At 36.5% G+C, this 23,845-nt stretch overlaps 1 protein-coding gene across 1 annotated transcript in view; it reads left to right on the top strand.

Moving 5' to 3' along the window:
- The first annotated feature begins 5,998 nt into the window (after positions 1 to 5,998).
- The window catches only part of LOC138696567 (uncharacterized), a 343,837-nt gene continuing 325,990 nt past the window's right edge, over positions 5,999 to 23,845 (top strand). Inside the window, exon 1 of the mRNA XM_069821696.1 lies at positions 5,999 to 6,261. Within this exon, the coding sequence (XP_069677797.1) occupies positions 6,249 to 6,261 (13 nt within the window). The 5' untranslated portion in view covers positions 5,999 to 6,248. The remainder of the gene's footprint in view (positions 6,262 to 23,845) is intronic.

Consider the following 23,845-nt stretch of genomic DNA (forward strand, 5'->3'; position numbering starts at 1 on the left):
AATTTAGCATTAATATTAATTATACAAAAAGTAAAGAACTTTATTGTGTTACATATCTTTTTCGATAAGAAATATCGTTATTCTAACAAAAATATTTTATTTGTGGCTAAACAATGCAAACTTTATAATTAGTCTCGTGTTACAGAATTAAAGATGACTTACTTAATAATAATTTATGAAGTACATAGGAAATTTACACAATTTCTCATCTGAATTGATTTACTACTTATCTTCTTATGTAACAGAAGCTTCAGTAAAATAATTATTTCGGAGGTATTAGAATCGTCAGCACTATAATTTAATCATTAGTAGTTTATTAATTGAAGACGTACGTACAATAAATAATTATTCAATAATCGAAATTATTTTAATATTCCTTTAGCTGAATAAAAAAATTATGGTTCATTTAAAGGCGCTCGCAACTGCCGAGGTTATATCAGCGTCGCCGGTGTGCCGGAATTTTGTCCCGCAGGAGTTCTTTTACATGCCAGTAAATCTACTGACATGAACCTGTCGCATTTACGCACACTTAAATGCCAATGACCTGGGCCGGGATCGAACCCGCAACTTCGAGCACAGAAGGCCAGCGCTATACCGACTACGCTACCTAGGCCAACTAGCTGAATAAAGTAGTTAATGGTTCATATAGAACTAATTGATCATTTACGGATAATATTTACCACAATCTCTATCTCCTTTCATACAAAGTAAATAAACCAAGTAGTCCTTTTATTTAACAATGATTTATCGGCTACAGAGAGTGTTCAGTTCAAGCTTTCTCCACTATCGCACCAAGAAATGTATCCTATATTATTCTGTTTATTTGACTGTACTTAGTTGTATGCAAAGACTGTCCAGTTAAGTTGACTTAGTTGCTGCAGAAAAATGAAGTTAGCTATTGTTTTAAAATAAGGTATCAACTATGGAAAAAGTTAAGTTCAAATTCTAATCTTCATAATACTAAAATTAAAATCTGGCACTGCCTATTTAACAAACTGCTAGGCTCTGTTGCAAAAAACATAGTTTATTTAAGAACGATTTATCGATGATTACAGATAATATTAAAAGTTTTGCCTCGAGATTAAGCCTATGGCTTTGATAACGTCTTCTTCTTCTTAGTAGGTTATTTTACGACGCTATATCAACATCTCAGGTTATTTAGCGTCTGAATGAGATGAAGGTGGTAATGCCGGCGAAGTGAGTCCAGGGTCCAGCACCGAAAGTTACCCAGCATTTGCTCAAATTGGGTTGGGGGAGAACCCCGAAAAAAACCTCAACCAGGTAACTTGCCTCGACCGGGATTCGAACCCGGGCCACTTGGTTTTGCGGCCAGACACGCTAACCGTTACTCAACAGGTGTGAACCTTTTATAACTGAAAGGTGATGAAGGTAAGATGGTACCAACCTGTCAAACTGAAAACAAAGGCGTAGAAAATCTTGCAGTGTATTTATCATTCGGATATGTATGTAAATAGGACCGTGTCTTTTAACTGAAAATCTAGCATGTGTTAAAATCCAACCACATTGTATATCCTGCATGCAAGCTTCACAATAAGATAGATAACGGATTAGTTGTACTTTTACTGTCCGAAGTTGGGTGCGTTTCATATTTAAAAAAGAGAAAAAAAAAAAAAAAAAAAAAAACTGAAATCAAAACAAGGTTTGTGGTTTATTGAAGAACGATCGATTACAGAGAATATTATAAGTTTGTTTCTAGATTATAGTTTTTGGTGACTGAAGTGATGGAAAAATACAGCCTTGGGCAACTAAAGAACAAAGGCGTAGAAAATATTACATTAGGAAATGTACGCAGTGCCTTTCAATTGTAATTAAAATTCAAACATGTAAAATCCATCCAATATTAATACACTCCATGTATACGGTAAGAGCGAGAACTACAGTAGCCTTACTTTTACCTCCAAAGTGTGGTTGGTTCCATACTTTAAAGATACTACTGGACGTAAATTATAGGCCTATATTGAAAAGACCGTAACACGAAAACACAGTTTTACCCGTTTATTTAATAGCAGCTTATTACAACACAAAAAGGAAACAAAGACAAGATTTGTGGTTTATTGAAGAGCAATTAATCAAACGAGAAAGATTTTTTATCGATACTGTAATTGTAATAAAAAAGTGGGAAAGAAATAAGATATAGTTGCATTAATTTGAGTATACCTTGCCGGCAAACTGAAGAACAAAGACGCAGAAAATCTTGCAGTACAATTATCACTCGTATATGTACGCCGTACTTTTCAAGTGAAAATCTAGCATGTGTTAAAATCCATCCAACTTTCATACACTTCATACAGTAGACTTGCCACTTTCGTAAGTAAAAATTACAGACACAAACGTTACTGACAATTTTATTGCACTAATTATTTTCACCCATCAATCCACATATTCAACAGTACTACTTATATATTTACTGTATATATATTAACAGAACCACCTCGATTCATATGTAAAAAATTACCAAAATCACCACAAAACAAGTTGCTAAATCGCATAAATTCCTTATAAAAGAAATGTTAACTCATTGGAAACTAGGAACCCATCATATTGATGTAATTACTAACCTAGTATAAACTAATCTCACTTAACGTAACCTGAACCAACACGAACTAACCTAACCTACCTACACAAAAGATTTCAGCCACTTTTCTCGGAAAACACAGAGACGATTACGTGATTTATCACCAGAGCTATCAGATCTTATCACACTTGAAGGGCTGCGGTATTTTACAAGTCTTAGTTGTTGTCCTCGTTGATATCTATATCTATCGTAGAAGTGGTTGTACAAGTTTTTTTTTTCACTTTTACGCCGAAACCAATGAATGACGGATCAAGTGGAACAAAGTGGACATAATACTGAATGGCGCCAAACTAAAGTCAAGTGCATAAATGAGCATTAAGTATCCTGTGATCAAACCTGCCCTAACTTGCATATTATGATCATGGCACACATCACTGTGTTGACACATCAATGAGAATTAAATTTTTGCCTAGATTAATTTCTCCATTTCGTCACATATTGGAACCATATCTATATGAGACTATGCGGAAATATCTTCGAATCCTGACTAAATCCAACAGTATGATAGGAACGAAAATCAGCTGCAAATGTCTAATATCCCATGAAATCGGGACATTTTGATGTGTGTAAATTATTTCGGGATGCGGGACGCAATTGTCGAAATCGGGACTGTCCAAAGAAATACTGGACAGTGGCAAGCCTATCATACACCTCCACAGTAAGATGGGCAGAGAAATACTTACTGTATGTTACTTTTGCCGTTTGAATTGGAGTGCGTTTGACAGTTAAAATGCGACTACAGTGTTCAACAGAAATGTCGAGTTGACAATAGTCTATGACGAGGACGCAATTCCTTCTGTACCGATATATTTAACAGTAATTCATTGATCACATAAAAGCAAAATACAGTCATAATTACTGGATAATGATTCATCGGTTATAGAGAGCATATAGCCTATATTTTATCTCTAGATTATAGTCTTGTAACACAAAAAGTGATCAAGAATAGGAAAGATGCTGTTGCGAAGCATTTGAAAATGAAAAATAAAGGCTCAGAAAATCTCGCAGAGTACCAATCATTAAAAATATACGCTGTGTTTTCCAATTAAAAATCCAGAATAAATCAAAATTCATCCAACTTTTATACTACGATTCAAGCAGCTCAACAAAGAGGGCACAGAACTACTTCGATTTTACTTTTTCCATTCAAAGTGTGGTGCGTTTCGCACTTAAAAAGGAAAGTACAGTAGAAGAGATAAGACCTGCTCTGTGACCGTATCATGTGCAGTGGCTATATCACCAATGGTTATGGAGAGGGAAGATATTGCTATAAAAATATTTTAATAAATAGGTACTTTAATACTTTACTATTTTGTTAATAGAATTTCATACCTCCAACTAGTAAAACTGCGTTGGAAATAATTCACGAAAGTAATATGTGATTTTCGACTTACGACAGTATTTTACTGGTTATGCGACATGCGGTATCTGCAATTCTGAAGCTTGTGAGACATTTAACAAACAGGTTAAGAAAAGAACAACGTTAAAGGTATTGAAGCTGTAACATACCTAGTCATTTTCAAAATATCTTTTGCAGTTACAACTAATTGAAAACGAATAAAAATTAGTCTGCAAATTCAGAACGAAGGAAACAGGCTATAGGTATGTATCATAAACCTATTTTATCTTGTATACCGAAAACTGAAAATGTTTGATACTTACTTTTGGCTTTTAAGGAACCCGCAGGTTCATTGCCGCCCTCACATAAGCCCGCCATCGGTACCTATCCTGAGCAAGATTAATCCAGTCTCTATCATCATATCCCACCTCCCTCAAATCCATTTTAATATTATCCTCTCATCTACGCCTCGGCCTCCCCAAAAGTATTTTTTCCCCTCCGGTCTCTCTCTCTATATGCATTTCTGGATTCGTCCGTACGTGCTACATGCCCTGCCCATCTCAAACGTCTGGATTTAATGTTCCTAATTACGTCAGGTGAAGAATACAATGCGTGCAGTTCTGCGTTGTGTAACTTTCTCCATTTTCCTGTAACTTCATCCTTCTTAGCCCCAAATAGTTTCCTAAGAACCTAATTCTAAAACACTCTTAATCTCTGTTCCTCTCAAAGTGAGATTCCAAGTTTCACAACCATACCGAGCAACCGGTAACATAACTGTTTTATAAATTCTAACTTTCAGATTTTTTTACAGCAGGCTAGATGACAAAAGCTTCTCAACCGAATAATAACAGGCATTTCCTATATTTATTCTGCGTTTAATTTTCTCCCGAGTATCATTTATACTTGTTACTGTTGTTTCAAGATATTTGAATTTTTCCACCTTTTCGAAGGATAAATCCACACACACACATTTAAAAAAAATCCGCCCTAAATAAGGGTTCGATAGATCGGCCTACTAATCAGTTCACAATGAACAAATATTAAAAACAATTATGTGACAATTTGAAAGAAAAAAAAATATTAAGATAAATAAGAAAACATAGGAAATCATTTACAATAAAAATGTATTGAGTACAAATGATGATGATTTTAACACATGAGATCCTATGGCATCAATCGTTGCGTCAGAAATTTTAAATTCTTTAAGTTGATTTAGAGTTTCTCATGGGATCGTACCACGGGCACCGAACATGAGCCAAACTTAATACACAATAAAATTTTGTCGAAAAAGAGTTTTAAAGTTTGTTGTTTTCACATAATATCTTACGCGGCAATGTTATTCTAACGACATTATTTTTATTTATTTAACAATAATTTGTTGTAATACAAAAATATAATAAAATAAGGTTAATGATTTGTTGAAGAACGATTCATCACCAAACGAATTTTTCCCCGATCTTGCATCTACGTATAACTGAAAAGTGAGGAAAAAATAAGCAAAATTGTCATTGACAAACTGCAGAATAAAGAATGTAGGCGCAGAAAAACTTGCAGTATATCACTGGGATATCTATCCAGTGTCTTTCAATTAAAAATCCCTGTAAATGTTAAAATGCAACTAATACCTATACCCTTTATGCACCTTCGCGGTAAGACAGACAGAGATCTACTTAAGTTTTACTTTTACCCTCCAAAGTGGGGCGCGTTCCACACTTTAAAGAGACTTCTCACTACTGCACTCGATAGAAAGATTGAAAAGACCGCACCACGATGACGCATAGGACGGAAAAGTGAAGTCAGTCACCTACTTTGCACTTCAGCTACAAACATGAACGCACCTTGATATGAGAGAAGACGAAGAGAGAAGTCATCTGATAAAAGCTCCCGAAGCTGTGCAGAAACATAGACATGTAACCTATTAGCCTCAACGCCGGGGATGGTCACTGTAGTAATGCTAATGATGATGATTGTTAATTATCATCATGATTGTGGTAGTAGTAAGTAGCATGGCGACGGGAGGAGTTCCCTCAACGACGAGGTATATAACTGCTATGTAATAGGACGAGAGAGGCCTGAGTCAGCCAAGGAATGGTACGGACAGGTAGGTAGTTGTGCTCGGTGGACACTACAACAATCTTGCGCGCCTGCGTACGAGAGCCAGTATCGGCCAGCGCGTGTTTTGTTTTAAACTAGATGTCAGTGAAGACAACGCGAAGATATATTACTTTCTACTAGTGTGCATTATTGTTATCGAAAGGAGTTTTTCTATCGCAAGACGTTGTTACTCGTCGATCCCCACCACATTTCTGCAATATGAGGAGTGTAGGTGAGTAGAAAATATCGTGTTAAGTGGTAGATGGTAGATTGGCATGAATGGGAGAGAGAGAGAGACTAGCCGCCGGCACGTGGTGCATGACGGGAGTAACCTTTTGCTATAGCCACGAGTAATTAATAATAGGCCTAGTGTTGCATTGATTTATTAAACGTGTGAGTGTGGAGCAGTTCTTCTGCTGCGTTCGGCGAGTTGTGTTTGTGTTTCCAAGTTGTCCCCCGAGATTTTTGTGCGTTGTGTAAGTGGTACATGCGAAGGACAAAGTGTTGAGAGAAAAAAAAATAAATAAAAAAAGAGAAAAGAAAGCAAAAGAAAAGTAATATTGCCTTTGTGATTTTCAAGCAGCATGTTACGCAAGTGATACCAAGCATTGCACTTGGTTGTTATTGGACAATAAGTCGTCGTTCTCTTCCGTTTGCTTGTAAACGACTCGATTTCAAGTGATGAGCATTGCGACCTGTGTTTTCGTTATCTTATGTCACCTTTGTTACACGGAGAATGCGTTCTATAAAACCGTAAAACGACGTAATGTGTACACTTCATTGGGAGGTTGAATAGTGTTTTATTGACTAACAAGAGACACGCCATGTGCGTGTTGAGTAACAATACAGTCACGTTCGGGTTTCAGTGTCTCCTTAATCCCTTATTGTTATTTCTAGTAATAACAAAACATTATAAATAAAATCCTAATTTAAATTAAAAACAACAATACTGATATAAGCAGAAAATATATATGCAAACATTTTTAAATTATGCACTTTGAATACACAAACATGGTATGTCATGGTGAAACTTCGGTATCCCCACACTACATACGCGAGAGAAAAAATACTTAAATAATTTTCACATTCTCGGCCTCATATCACTTAAATAATCCCTTCAACTAACCCACTAACCTTATCACATACATGTTACGTAGCTATTCCCTCATTTAATCCCTCTAACCCACAAAGAAATTTATAAATCAAACGTCAATCCCCTGTGTGGTGTGCGGCGATATCGAAGATTGACCTACGTCATTAAATAGGCTTTTTGTCGTAGTTTTTACCTTGTTGTCTACTTCTACAACGTGTAATGAAAGTATTCTGAGATTTTCACGGTGAAACTTCTGTTCTAGCATCTGAAGAATATATCATGCAGTAGAAATGTTATTTTAAATCACAAGACGCTACTAGAACCTACATAATATAACACACAGAAAATGTTATTAAATTTGCATACGCATAAAAATTTAATTTATTCTTCCAGTATTCATTGCCGTAAACCAGAATATCGTTTTCTTAGCCACTCTAAGTTTTATTACATAAAGAGGACACATGTCGGTAGACATTCGTTTTATTATGTTCATTGGAAAAGATACATAGAAAACATTTCATGGGGAAATTTGAAATTATTGTATGTGCAATGAAAAAAATTTAATACCGCCGACCTAAGTAAAATTATCGAAGAATAAGACTCTTACATGCATTTTAGAATCTTAAAAGTAGCATTTCTAATATAAATCCGGTTCCCCTTAACTCTTTAGATAATGTTATTAATAATATGACAATAATGACTGAATCTTCGCTCTCGTTACACTCCAAACACGGGACTGACGTCTGATTTGTGTTGAGTTATTTCATGATGAAATGAAATGGTATAACTTTAAAATATTCATGTACATGAAAAAAATAAACAAGTGAATTTTCGTAAAGTCGAGGATCAGGTTTTTGATACGCCTGTATATAGGTCTACATTTTTTAGTAGATAGATACATAAAGAGATTTACCCTGGACCGAAGGAAGAAGTGCTTTCCCGCAACATAATGGTGTTCCACTGGTTACATGATGATTTCGTGTGAAAACATTTGAGAAAATCATCGATCGGGAATATAAGAAACTAAGGTATTTGGGACGGGTTGGGTATTTTTATCGTTTTCTCAGTGATCATATCTTGTGTTTAGAATGGTGTCCTACAATTCTGAGGTTATTTAAAATGATCATACTTTGTTTCCTCCCGTATATTGTGCGCATCGTATTCGAAGTTTCACCCAGTAATGAAGTGAGGTTCACAAGAAAAACTGAAGTACGGTACACGAAAGAAATCTGCCCTACAACTGCTTCATCCATTACAAACCCCATGGGATCTGTAGGGGATCGAAACCTGCATAATTAGAAGCCAGCTGTCAACTATCCATTTTGAATCACTTGTCATCGAGATTTAATCAATAATAGTAATGAATTCATTAACATTAATACGTAATTTAATCAGTGTTAAATTTGGCGAATAAGTGGATGACATGTATAAACTTCTTTAAATTTCAAATACAGTAGAGCTAGGAAAGAAGTGAACTGCACTTTTAAAGATTTAAATGCCTCTTACATTTAAAGATTTGTTGTGCGTTTCTCTCTCTGACAGTGGAGGCCTTGTAATGACCGTCATCTGTTGCAATGCGTTCACCAAAGTCTGCAGCCTCCGTAATTTGTTACGTCGGAGTATGGAATTACACGACAATCATTCTGCTAGCTCTGCAGTGACGAATATTTAACTCACATTAAAGATATTGGAACATTCCTTTATTTTAATTCGTAGCAGGAGAAGGAATACTCCCACCATTAGTTTTGATTATACTGTAAATAATATCGTTTCATACTCCGCAACAAAATTTAAGCAAACTGAGCTCACAGAGTGATATTGTGTCCAGCAGATCTATTGCGTATTTAACGTCAAGTAAAAAGGTTACTACGCGTTGGCATGAGATAACCACATTACATAAAGAATGCTGTCGTAACTTTTGGTCTTGGAGGACCGAAAGAAAACGCGCAAAACAATATGTGAAGTAGTTAACAAGCGGGAACGTACTATATTTTCAAGCTATTATTGTTCGTTATTTTCACAACCATAATAAAAATACAGTAGGCCTACAATGATGATAAACTACTATCCGAAAGTATAGGCTGAATTATATGTAAGTCATTAATTTCAGGGGGTTATTCTTTGTAATATTTCAAACACAAAAGTTAATTACAATTTTACCCATGTTTGCTTCCTTTTCGAGATAAAAGTTGTTTTTATTTCATAGCGTGTTTTGGGAAAGCCATTGATTTAATTCCAATACGTTCCAATAGCATTCTATTATGGTAATGCATGATAGAAAGAATTTTAATTTTATCCTTTAAGAAAGAATTTTAGTTTTATCCTTTACGACGTAAATGTGGAGAAATTTGATCCGAACAAATGTAACTTTTCGTTCTGCTAAGAAATTTTACAAAGTTACAGTTGTTCGGATCAAATTTCTCCACATTTAAGGGACAAAATTAAAATTCTTTCAATAATTTATTATCATAATACACTGATCCCTTAAATTGACTTATCATATTGGGAATTAAATCAATGGATTCTCAAAACATGCTCTGAAATATTTCACATGAAACAATTTTTATTTCGAAAAGGAAACAAAAACAGCAAAATTGTAATAAACTTTTCTGTTTAAAATATCTCAAAGAACAACCCCTTGAAATCAATGACATCACTTATGGTTATGGAATTGAGCGTTTATGTTCATAATGATTCTTTACAAATTCGATCAGCTTGACGCACAATAGTTTGAAAGTATGTTTTTAGACATCCAGTGTTGCATAAAGACACAATGCAAAATCTTGTTACGAAGATGCCGGCGTTAACATAGTACGAACCGTTTAGAAATGATACCCCATTTTTTTTATTTTAAGACGCTTATCAACTGCTATGGTTATATAGCGTCTGAGTGATATGAAGGTAATAATGCTAGCAAAGATGAATCCAGAGTCCAACCCCGAAAGTTACCCAGAATTTGCTCTCAATGGAAAAGACCCGAACCGGGTAACTTGTCCCAACCAGAATTTGAACCCAGGCCCACTAGTTTCACGGTCAGACGCGCTAACCGTTACTTCACAGCGATGGACGATATTGTTTTATGTTATTAAACAATTTTAAACATTATTAAAACTTGTTTGAATAGCACGTTTGGCAATAAAAATCTAAAATATTTGCAGAGCCTGGTTTCAAAGACGGATAAGAGCCATTTTTAGTCAGTAAGAATCATATTTTTGTTTAATTATGTTAACTTCTAATATAAGCATGACAATTTTTATTTTAAGAGCATTTCCTTACAAAGCTTTTGCATGACAGTAAAGTGACCAGTTTAATTAAATGTTCATTTCCACTTAGTAAAACTAAATCATACTAATACATTAATTTTACTTTCCATTTTTGTACCAAATTTGGAAGCTTTAATAAGTTGAATGTTTTTTTTTTTTTTTAATAATTAGAGTATATTAAACTTATATATTATCATTGCTAAATAAAAATCCGTTAAGAGTCAGTTTTTTTTTTTTTTGTAAACACAGAGACGACAGACGGAGTGGATAGCCTATATGATAGCAACTTCGTCATTATTTTGGCGATTTCCTGAGTATTTCTTGTAATCGTAGAAGTAAGTCTACACCAATTTATCATATAAATCCTAGTTGGGTTACTTTTATTGTGCATCATTTACTACAGTATAACTGAGTGCTGGAAACCAGACCTACTCTAATAAAAATTTCTAGTAATGAAACGCAGAGAGAGAGAGAGAGAGAGAGAGAGAGAGAGAGAGAGAGAGAGAGCGTAATATAAACTACAGAAGAGAAGACTTCCTTTAACTCCACATCAACCATGTAAGAGAAAGCATCACCCATCTGTCCAGTTTCCGCTGTGGTAGGGATAAAACAAAAATTTCGACAAAGTGACCACAGGACCTCGTATCGTATTCTAGGGTTCAGTTTGAAACTGGAAATATGCTCGAAATATTTTGAAATTTTTCTTTGCAGAATGTGGGCATTACTTTCATGCAGTCGGACAAGCATGTCGCGTGGCAGTTTAGTATTATTCGGAGCAAGGATCCCATGGTTCAGTCCTCTGACCGACTATCCTAGTGAGGTGTCCGTAAACGGCAAAAATGTGTTACGATTTATTTCGCGCGAATGTGCAAAATCGCAAACACTGATCACGCCGATAGTGATGAAAAGTGTATCACTTACAGTTATTAAAAGTTGCTGTTTTTCGTACAATATTTTTTTCCGTTTCTGTTTAACATTTACTTATTTAATTTTTTTGTAAAGATAAAGAAGGGGCGATTTTCGATTTTATATATTGCAACATTCTCCCGAAATTTCCTCCAACATACTCCACGCTAGGCCACATAATATCCACAATAAGAACTTTTCCCTTATTGATACAATAACACAATCTAGTACATACAACATATTATACTATATTCATATAAGCTCTGCATTTTCTTTGTGAGTGTTTAAGTCCACACCTGTGGAGTAACAGTTAGAGCGTCTAGCCGTGAAACCAGGTGGCCCGGGTTCGATTCCCGGTCGGGGCAAGTTGCCTGGTTGAGGTTTTTTTCCGGGGTTTTCCCTCAACCCAATATGAGCAAATGCTGGGTAACTTTCGGTGTTGGACCCCGGACTCATTTCACCGGCATTATCACCTTCATCTCATTCAGACGCTAAATAACCTAAGCTGTTGATAAAGCGTCGTAAAATAACATAATAAAATAAAAAATAAAAGTGATTGTTTAATAATATGCTGTTCAAATTATCCTCCTCAGTATCAACAAAATGCAACAATGAATTGAGATATTTTTCACGTGTGACTTCTATATTCGACCTACACTAATATGAAAAAAATAAAGGACTTGTGGGATGCAAATTAGACTTCTATTGCCATGGAAATTCTTACGTCATTCCCGATAAACTCCTATACCAGGATTGCAGAAATGGGCGACAATTGTGGCGTTGCGTCACTCATCGAAATACGTCACTCACCCCTTCCTTCTATCCCCGCGTCATTGACTTGGTAGGAGAGGGGGATTTGTATTCAGTGTCTGTCTTATGTGATTGCGTACGGACCACAGATATGTCATTCAACGCCGGTGGACTGTGGACGGGGAACCAACGCTTTCCTCATGCTTTCCACCCCTCTCTCGCCAGTTCTGTATCCCTGTCCTATATAGAAGGTGAGTTCCCATAAATACATAACCTACTTGGAAGAGTTTATTATAATCTGTAGCAGAGTTGCAACATATTTTTAAAAGTAATGTTATTCAGTTACACTCTGACATGCATGCGAAACAGATGGGTACACAATACATGCGTGACTATAGAAAGTTAATATATGCTTGGTATTAGTCACATACAGATTGATAAATAACCACAATATGTATTATGATGTGCTTGTACAGGATGGAAGTTATGACTGTGCGGATTGAAGGGAGCAATAGAATACATTACTTACTTACAAATGGCTTTTACAGAACCCGGAGGTTCATTGCTGTCCTCACATAAGCCCGCCATAGGTCCCTAATCAAAGCAAGATTAATCCAGTTCCTACCATTATATCCCACCTCCCTCAAATCCATTTTTATATTATCCTCCCATATACGTCTCGGCCTCTCCAAAGATTTTTTTTCCCTCCAGCCCCCGAGCTACTCTAATATGCATTTCTGGATTCGCCCATATGTACTGCGTGCCCTGCCCATCTGAAATATTTTCTAAGCGCGTTATTCTCAAACACCCAAGTTTCACAACCATACAGAACCATAACATCTGCGTACAAGAGGGTATCTATGGTATTATTACTATGGAGATGAAGGTTTCCATGAACTGTTTGTCTAATGATAATGCCTATAAATGTTAAAAGAGAGAGGTGATAAAGGACATCCCTCTCGCACCCCACAGTTTATTGGTTTCCAATAAAAAAATTCTGTTCCCATTAATAATAATAATAATAATAATAATAATAATAATAATAATAATAATAATAATAATAGCCACTGGTGTGGCTTAGGCGGTAGAACGTTTGCCTGCTCGGACTTGGGTTCGATTTCCGCTTGGGCTGATTACCTGGTTGGGTTTTTCCGAGGGTTTCTCCAACCCTAAGACAAATGTCAGGCAATCTACGGCGAATCCTCGGCCTCATCTCGCCAAATACTATCTCACTATTAACAATTCCATCGACGCTAAATAACCAAGTAGTTGATACAGCGTCGTTAATTAACTAATTAGTAATAATAATAAATTCTGGCCACACTGTTAGCATAACAAACGGCTAGGGCGTCGTTTCTACACAATGCAGATTCAGCGGCAATACTATATGAAGGGTTCAGAGCCATAGTGGGCCAAGCGCCATTTATTAAAAACGGAGAAAGCAAGGGTTAAAGTTAAGTGAATACCATAGTTTAATGAAGATTGACATACCATTTAGTTTTAATGTGTATACTTCATATTACTTGCTATATGTTTCCATTGAATTATGGTGATAACTTCACTTTAACCCTTGTTTTCTACGGTTTTAGTAAACGGCGCTTGGCCCACTATGGTTCTGAACCCTTCATATAATATCTTTGGAGTCAGCTTCTGAGTCCAAAAGGAATTTTTGATAGAAAAGACAGTGCAGAACTAGTATTCTCGAGGTACTTTCGTTTCGCCTATCTCATTTGCGCTTATTATTCATCGTCATTCCATAACGTCATAACGGTTAGCGTCTCTGACCGTGAAACGAGCGGGTCCACGTTGAAATCCTGGTTGGGACAAGTTACCTGGTTGAGGATTTCCGGGATTTTCCTTTAACCCATTAAGGGCAAATTCTAGTGATAACTTTTTGTGCTGGACCCTGGACCCTGTTGGTAAAGCGTCGTAAAATAACAAATTAAAAAAAAAAATCAATAACGTCCTTCAGCATATAACAGGCTAAGGGTTTCATAACTGAAATCAGTCACGTAAACTGGAAACAGATTTAAATAGAGGTATAATAACGCTTCAACTTCGTCACTGATGAATTGCCTCAATTGTAGTTAAAAGAAGACTGTGTTTGAACAAGTACTCGGAATCCTTATATACATCCCCTCTCTTTCTGATGTCTCCAGCGTCACGCTTTCTCGCCGCCGTTTCGTTGAATATTAGCCTATATGTATGTCAGTAGACTGATCAACAGAGTGCATACTTTTTCGCCGTACCGATTAATTATGTATGGATGGTTCACCGATAAAGGGGGAGGGAGGGAGAGATGGGAATTATAATATTCAGATGGGGCGCGATCAACATCTGCGACATGTGACACGTGTCAATAGACAATACTCCAACTCCCCAGATCAACAATTCCATTTCCTGCATTCGCCCCACATTTGCTGTTAATTAACACTTACAGCGACACAATAAAAATAATGTCCTCGGGAGAGGACGATTTCCATGGAATTGAAGACCGTGATTCAATTTCCAGGATTTGTTTATAATTGTAAGCCAAGTTCAAGAAAAGTGCAGGAGAACCTGTTTCGTACTTCTCGGACATCGTAGGAGACGTTCCCTGCCTATGCAGAACAGCAGGTGTTGAGATGAACAATATAGGGAACCCAGTGTCAGCTCTTTAGCGTGACATATTTCCAGGAACTATTGGAGGAAAAAGAAATCTCGTTCTGTTTACGGTCCTTGTCCTTGAATTTTAATAAGAAATACGTGGAAATTAAGTGAACAGAATTTAGTTTAAAAGTTCAAACGCCGCGTTAAGTTTAATTTAAGTACTGTCTTAAAAGTGTGCTGTTAAAAATTCTAACGTTCAGATTTGGAAGCTAAAAGTCGCAGGAAATAATTAGATACATGTATGTTTACGTCCCATAAAACATTTCCAAGAACAATAACACATATTATATAAATTGAAACATAGGACAATAGAAGAGAAGACAATTTCATGCATTATATATTATCCCAACTCATTGACGTGTATACAAAAACTAAAGCAGAGTTGTAACATCGAATCCATAGTCCTGGATTCGAATACCGTTCTGCATTTTACATGCGATGTTCTATATTTTAATAGTGTATTGCAAATTTCACATCACGATAATCTTATCATACATGTCCGTATATTATCAATTGATTAGACGATTATTTAACGATGCCGTATTAGCTACTAGGTTCTTAGCGTCGAAGGAATTGGTGATAGCGAGATGGTGTCTGATGAGATTAGTCCGAGAATTCGCCATTATATTACGTGACATTCGCCTTATAGTTGAGAATCCCACCAGGTCGGTCGAATTAGCTGAAGCGGGAATGGAACCCACGCCCAAGCGCAGCTCCGGATCAACAGACAAGCGCGTCTGCCGCCTGTGCTAAGCTGATAGTCCCGTATATTGTCCGAAATTCAGTTTGCGTAGAAGTAGCCTAAAATTGTGAAACTCTGGGAAGGATAATTTGACGGAGTTACGCAATAACAGACCAAGCGTCAAAAACCTGTTTCGAGATATTGGCCATTGAAATAAATCTGTTTTTTTTTTTTGTAAAACATTTTATGCGAGAAGTATTATAACATGCATACTATTACAAACAAAATAGCACAAGTAATACCAAAAAAAGCTAACCGATTTTTAATAAGAGACAAGCAGTTGAATTAATATTTCAAAACAAAATAAATAAACGAATTTTTGCTTATAAATAGCCGTAAAATTCAGATATCGCATTCTTGATTTTTTCCGAGTTAAATTAGCCTGCCATCAACAGATTTGTGTAAATATCTCATTTCTTTTTCAAATTGTCGGTTGGTCTATTATTGCGTAACTCCGTCTAATTGATAGTGAAAGGAAGAGCAATACATTTGTTGGTGTTTATTTCGGATATATATTTTTTATTTTTTCCTTAAGTTATGAAACCACAGTGCACTAATGTCTATAGAAAGATCTGCTTAGAAAAAAATATATATGGTTTATTTAATGACGCTCACAACTGCAGAGGTTATATCAACGTGGCTGGTGTGCGAGAATTTTGTCCTGCAGGAGTTGTTTTACATGCCAGTAAATCAACTGATGTGAGCCTGTCGGATTTAAACACACTTAAATACCATCGACTTGGGCCGGGATCTAACCCGCAACCTCGAGCACAGAAAGCCACCGCTATACCGACTACGCTACCCTGGCCGACCTCTGCTTAGATATTTCAATTTTTAAGATGCGCTGATTTATTTTTCATTAATGAACTAAAACAAAGTCAATTTACTTTAAAAATCTGAAATAAAGTAAAGAAGAATCAAGGCCTTTAGCCAAAAATAGAAATAATATAATCATAAATAATAATAATTCTTATTTATTTACAAACTGCCCCCCCCCCACCATTGAGGGTAGACCTTACGGCCTCAGTATATCCTAAAAAATATATATGCATATGTGAACAAATAATAAATAATATACAGAGTGTCTCATTTATCTTGACCATCCAAAATAACTTTGTACAGCCAGTGCCAGCGTTTTTAGCGCGTGTCCTTGAGTAAAAAGCCAGTCAGTGAGCACTTGTTGCCAGTGCAGCTGAGAACGGTACCATTCAACACTGGGGTGTGTCCTTGAGTACACTGTCCAATTAGTGGCATGTTCACACTTCGGCTGAGAGTGGTACCACCTCCTCAACATATGTGACGTCAACAATCTGCCGATCACGGTAGTTGTCAGCTTTCATGCCCACAGACTCTGGCAAAGATATGATACTCGCTCTCAATGTTCTCATTACTTATTTCACACGCCAGAAACAGTGGCTTTGGTTACACGCAAGCACTAAATGAAAAGTTGTCTCATACAAAAAGTGTGCAACTGAAAGGAGGAAATAATACTGATGGGGAGGACACATCGCAGCGTTATTTATTAATGAGACATAAGTACTGACATTGTTTTTATAAATTACACTACCGGTAAGTATTTATTATTCAATATTTAAATTAAGCTCTTCAAGACGTGTTCAAAAATGTATCACAATGCGTCATTTTACCTCTGACTGAGCTTCTGTCTGATATGTACATCTATTATTATCAGGCAGTACATCTCACTTGAGATATGTCAGGGGAAGAACAATTGTTTGTATACATCCGAAGTCTGATTAGTGTAATATGCAACTAGCCAGTGATGTATGCAATGGAGGAGGAAAGGAACTGCCCACCCTACCCCATTATCTCCTGGCCTAGTTGCGTCATAAGTGGTGTTTTCTTGGTATCACTTGTGAGGTTCTGACCTGTATTCGGACAGCTGACTAAACAATAACAATGGGTCATTCTAATAAACTTCAATAATGGAAACATAACTGATCAGGAAGTGGAAAAATAACTGGTTGGGTCACTGGCTGAGGAGAAACTGCCTATTGAAAGATGCACTAGAAGGAATGGTGAACGGGAGAAGAGTTCGGGGTAGAAGAAGATATCAGATGATACACGACATTAAGATATATGGCTCATATGAGGAAACAAAGAGGAAGGCAGAAAATAGGAATGATTGAAGACAGCTGGGTTTGCAGTTGAAGATCTGCCCTTGGGCAGAAAACTGAATGAATGAATGAATGAATGAATGAATGAATGAATGAATGAATGAATGGAAACATAAGTGCGATATTAAGTATCATTTTATAGTAGGTACTATCCATATGGGTTAGTAGAATATTCATAGTACGTGATCAAAGTGGTGACCATCTGCAATGTACTACGTATTATTCACACCATTTCCTTTGCACTATGCACAGGAACTATGCAGTCAAGGCATCAAATAATGTTCTGTTTATTAGAATGACACACTATGATGCATTTTTGAACAGATCTTGACGGGCTTAATTGAAATATTGAATAATAAATACATAGTGCAATTAAAAAACAATGTTAGTATTCGTATCTCACTAATAAATAACGCTACGAGGTTGCCTCGTCCCGCGCCGTGGCGTCGTGGTCTAAGGCATCCTGCCTAGAACTCGTGTTACGGAATGCACGCTGGTTCGAGTCCTCATGGGGGAAGAAATTTTCTCATGAAATTTCGGCCAGTGTATGGGACCGGTGCCCACCCAGCATCGTGAAGCACTTGGGGAGCTACGATAGGTAGCGAAATCCGGTTGCGAATGCCAGCTATAGCGGCTGGGGGGATCATCTTGCTAACCACACGATACCTCCATTCTGGTTGGATGATCGTCCACCTCTGCTTCGGCATGTGGGCGTGAGGCCAGCAGCCGGCTGGTCGGTCTAGGCCCTTCACGGACTGTAGCGGCACGGATTATTATTATTATTATTATTATTATTATTATTATTATTACGAGGTTGCCTCCACATCAGTATTATTTTCCTCTTTCAGTTGTACACCTTTAGCGTGAAATAATAATTTTCATTTGGTGCTTGCGTACAAAGTTCCTTTGGATGTCAAGATAAATGGCGCATCCAGTATAAAAATTGAGAGGGGATTTAAAGAAATTCCAACGATTCATTGAAATGTCTATTTTCGAATTAAAATAATAATATGAGTATAAAATTACACTTATCTAACACTGTAGTGTATTTTATTTGATAGGCATATTCATTTATATGAATTACCGATACTTCTGTTTCCATGGTACCACGAGTAACGTCAAAATAAACCTTTCGTATCAAAACGTTCGAAATTTTATCTCTTAGTAGTTAAAACAGACGTTGAAATAAACAAACAGTAAAGCCAAAAATGGAATTCTATCACAGTTAAAAATAACTGATAAATAAACAAAATTAATGAAACAAATTCTCTCTTTTATAATCAACTAGTGGCCTGTGCAGCAAATGCTGCTGCAAACTAAGTTCGTTAGACGTTCAAATAGAAATTTTTCAGATTTATTTTCAATGAAAATACTTGTCTTTTTGATAGTTATTTGCTTCCATAATAATGAAACATACTCCCTCTGAATGGACTTTTTTTAGGCCAAATACTTTTTCTTGAACCTATCCAACTTCAGTTTTTGAGTTTCAACGCGAAAACAAAAGTATCAATGTCAGGACGATAGCTGTAGCTATTTCAGGTCATTGTGGATTGTAGGCAAAAGTTAAAAAAATGTCAGGTTTGCTAAGCTCTCGAGCAATAGCATTTTCGTATAGCTGCTGCATGTAGAACTTGAAATGTAGAGCGTAAAATCATTTTATCCTACTAAGAGATCTTGCTGAAATAATCTGGAGACTACAACATTTTCTAGGCCTCTTATTTTATCAGTAAGTAATACCTTTTTATCTTTCCTTAGGAACTGTAATTTTTGCGCTCTCTCGAGCCAATACTGAAGACAATGACACATATCAATATGTACACTACACCGAAATTAAGTATATGAAAAATACCCAACCCCAATGGGTTAATAAGTATAAAAATATTTAATTTTTAATAACAATATTATTATCTTACTTAAGTTTTGTAGTTATATATAGCAGTCACTCAGAAAATGATAGAAATGAAGATCTAAATTAAGATATTCTCTACATTTACTTACATAACCTCAAAACGTTTCACTTTCATGTTATCAATATAGCATCAATATTATGTACAATTAATGAAAAATAGACGCATCATGATGTTAACTATAATAATATTTAATTTCTAATGATAATAATGTCATCAAACCACCTCAAGTTTCGTAGATTTGAATATTCTATACACAGCTGTACTCAGGAAATTCTACACTGCAGAATCAGTTTTTAATAACAAATTGAATTGAGCTCTAAATATGTCGGCAATCCTGCAGGTCATGGCCTTCGTGTAATAGCCTATTGTTTGTTGTAGTGTGTGTTTTGTTCTGAAATTCAATCAAGTCGGCCGTGATTCAATAAAATTAGTTCTCAAAACTGACAACAGATGGATTTCGGAAAATAGGAAAATTATGTAGGAAAATTGACATTTCACTGAAAACTACTATTTTTCCGAAAAACTTTTGATGCCAGGCGTGAAAATGAGGGGTCACTCATTAAAATCCGTTCAACCGTTTTCCCGTAATTTCCATTACCAGTTCAAATTATATAATATAAAAATAAAAGAAGCCAACACAATAAAAAAAAGCATAAACAGAAAATAATTAAATATGAGTTTGTAACTTACTCTTTCTGGGGGTGCTAGCGGGTTTTTGTTTAAGAAGCAATTTGTATCTTTGTTCTGGCAATAAAGTAAATGAACAAATGAATAAATAAAATAGTAAATAATGTATGTAAGTACTGTAAATCAAATTAAACAACCTCTTCTATAATAAACATTAAAATCATAAATACAATTCTAGAAAAAAAAAAAATTAAGAAAACAGAGAAAACCTGTATTTTTCTACAATAAAAGCAATCTTAAAACCATAACTAAGTTCAAATACCTTAAAATTCACTAAATATTTATGCAAAAAGTGAATGTTCTAAGGGAGGTGTTATTCCGACCATTAAGTACTAGAAAAAGAAACATTTGATCACATACTGTATTTACTTACTTACAAATGGCTCTTAAGAAACCCGGAGGTTCATTGCCGCCCTCACATAAGCCCACAATCGGACCCTATCCTGAGCAAGATTAATCCAGTCTCTACTATCATACCCCATCTTCCTCAAATCCATTTTTATATTATCTTCTCATCTGCGTTTCGGCCTCCCCAAAGATTTTTCCCTCCGGCCTTCCAACTAACACTGTAAATTCATTTCTGGATTAGCCCATACGTGCTACGTGTCCTGCCCATCTCAAACATCTGGATTCTATATTCCTAATTATGTCAGGTGAGGAATACAATGTCTGTTGTACAACTTTCTCCATTCTCCTGTAATTTCATCCCTCTTAGCACTAAATATTTTCCCTTAAACTCTGTTCGTCTCTGAAAGTGAGGGTCCAAGTTTCATAACCATACAGAACAACCGGCAATGTAACTGTTTTATAAATTCCAACTTTCAGGTTTTTTGAGAGCAGACTGGATGACAAAAGCTTCTCAACCGAATAATAACAGACATTTCACATATTTATTCTGCGTTTAATTTCCTCCCGAGTGTCATATATATATTTGTTGCTGTTGCTCCAAGATATTTGAACTTTTCCACCTTTTCAAAGGATAAATTTCCAATTTTTATATTTCCATTTCGTACTATGTTCTGATCACGAAACATAATCAAATACTTTGTCTTTTCGGGATTTACTTCAAACCTATATGTTTACTTGCTTCAAGTGAAATTTCCGCGTTTTCCCTAATAGTTTGTGGATGTTCTCCTAATATATTCACGTCATCCGCCTAGACAAACAACTGATGTTACCCGTTCAATTCCAAACCAACTATGCTATCCTGGACTTTCCTAATGGCATAGTCTAGAGCAAAGGTAAGGTGATAGTGCATCTCCTTGCTTTAGACCGCAGTGAATTGGAAAAGCATCAGATGGAAACTGGTCTACATGTACTCTGCTTTACATTTCACTGAAACACATTTTAATTAATCGAAACATTTTATTCACTGCAAATTATAAATCAGTAACCAAGAGCAAGATCGACTCATATATACATTTAAGACAATTATTGGCAGTTATGGGGAAACATCGGTGTCTATATAACATATCAACTATTTGATATCTACACATTTTAAAGATTTTATTAACCGAACGACCTGGTCTTTATCAGTGAACGATTTTAAATTAAATTTTAATTATTTGCATCTAGCTCCCTTTAAGGCTGTAAACGATATTCAGAAACAACTAAGGCCGACCAGCCGACTGCTGGGCTTATGTCTACATACCTCAGCAAAGATCAACGATCTTCTAACCAAAACGGGGGTAATGTGTGGTTAGTGCGGTAACTAGCCATTAGGCCTATAGCTGGTTTTCGAAACCGCATTTCGCTGACACAGCTCCCAAAATTCATCATGATGCTGCTTGCGCACCGGTCCCATACAATGGCCCATGAGGACTCGAACGTAAAACGAGTTCAGGCATGATGCCTTAGCCTTTAAGCACGACGCTACGGGACATTGTAGTACGATATGGTAGAGAATGATACGGTTCGCTAGCGAATGATGTATGGCAGTCGTCCTCGTTAGCACTCGCTGAAATGGGTAAACGGTAAGCGGAACAACGTTATATGCCCCGTCAAGCAGCAGGAAGAGGTAGAGAGCATACCCGCGAGCAGTCACGGATGCACCATAGTACAGTCTCTTCTCCGCGGGTAAAAGAGGGTGCAGTGTGCTGATGGTCGCTGGTGCATGGTATGGATAACGGTTGACGAGTAGATGAGAAATGGACAGCAAATGATGTCTGAAGCTCTCTTTGTAAACCTACAGCATGCGACTCAGACTTTTAGTTCCCTTCCGAAATAAGTCATGCTAAGGATTTTATCACCTTTAGAAATCCATCGTCTTCAACCGGGTTTGAACCCGCAAACCTTGGATCCAACGGCCAGCACCACTAGACCGTGGAATACAAGTCTGATAATTATACAGTGATAATGGAGCAATGGTTGAATGCAGTGGCGGCTCGTGGGTTTTGAATTCAGGGGGGCTGCATACAAAAATAAACCATGCAACTTAGCTTGTTTAAAGATTAGTTCCATGCGCCTTGTCTTGTAGGTTGCAAACTTTTAAATCATAATCTTATTAAAATCCGATATGTCGTTTAATATGGTCTTTACAATGAAAAACAAAACTAATGCGGTCAGTCTCTCTTCTCTCATCGTATTTCTAAGATAGGATTTTACTCTCTTCAAACACGAAGAGCAACGTTCTGGTTCGGAAGTTGTCATTGGTATGGTGATAGCTATGGGTAGTAGTTCCACAACTTCTGAAAATGAGGCCTGCAACTTCTCAGACAGAAGAAATTGCAAGAGCTTGACTGCGTCACTGATATTTCTGAATTCTTGTCTCTGGTACAACACAGTGAGTTCCGTTTTTAGTTTGTCTTTATCGAACATTAGAAAAAGCTTCACACACATTTAGGTCATTTTCAGGAAATGAGCTTCTGTAGCATTCAAATTTTTCTTGACACAGAAGAGAAGCTAATATCAGATGATCTATGAACTGGAATCAGGTGTCAGCTTGTGTGATAATGAGGTCACACACTTCCTTGGCTGCCGCAACCCTTGTCTGAATCCCTTCGACCTTGCGACGATTTTTAGGGTTTTCATTTTCACAGATCTCGCTGCTCAACATTACTGTGCCCTGTTCCGTATTGTCTGTATGACATTAACAAAGGTTGATATGCAGAGTCGGTCTCGGTAGCATAGTCGGTTGCGGGTTCGATCCCGGCCCAGGTCGATGGCATTTAAATGTGTTTAAATGAGACAGGCTCATGTCAGTAGTTTACTGGCATTTAAAATAATCCTGCGGGACAAAATTTCGGCACACCGGCGACGTTGATATAACCTATGCAGTTGCGAATGTCGTGAAATAAACCATAATATAATATTTTTATATGCAGATTTGAACCTTAGAAATATCTGACTGGCGATGTTGTAGTTGGTTGTATAATATATCTACATGATACATCAATAAATGAAAAAAACTGAGCCAGAAATTGAATTCAGTATCTTCAAGAGTACGCACCAGGGCGCTTGCCTCATTTATTGTGATGTTGTTAGATGTTTCAGATTTCATTATGGCTTGAAAACATTCTGGCAATGACTCCTCCTCCTCCTCATGAACAACATTTACTGTTCTTATTTTAAAACTCCATCTTGTTGCCCTAGTTGATGGAATTGTCTTTGAAACACATTAATCTAATACAGACTGTGTGGAGATAGAGAGAAGAAAACAGGTATACTGGATAAATTAGCAAA

This window comes from Periplaneta americana, chromosome 3, assembly GCF_040183065.1.
Source record: "Periplaneta americana isolate PAMFEO1 chromosome 3, P.americana_PAMFEO1_priV1, whole genome shotgun sequence".
Taxonomy (NCBI): Eukaryota; Metazoa; Arthropoda; class Insecta; order Blattodea; family Blattidae; genus Periplaneta; species Periplaneta americana.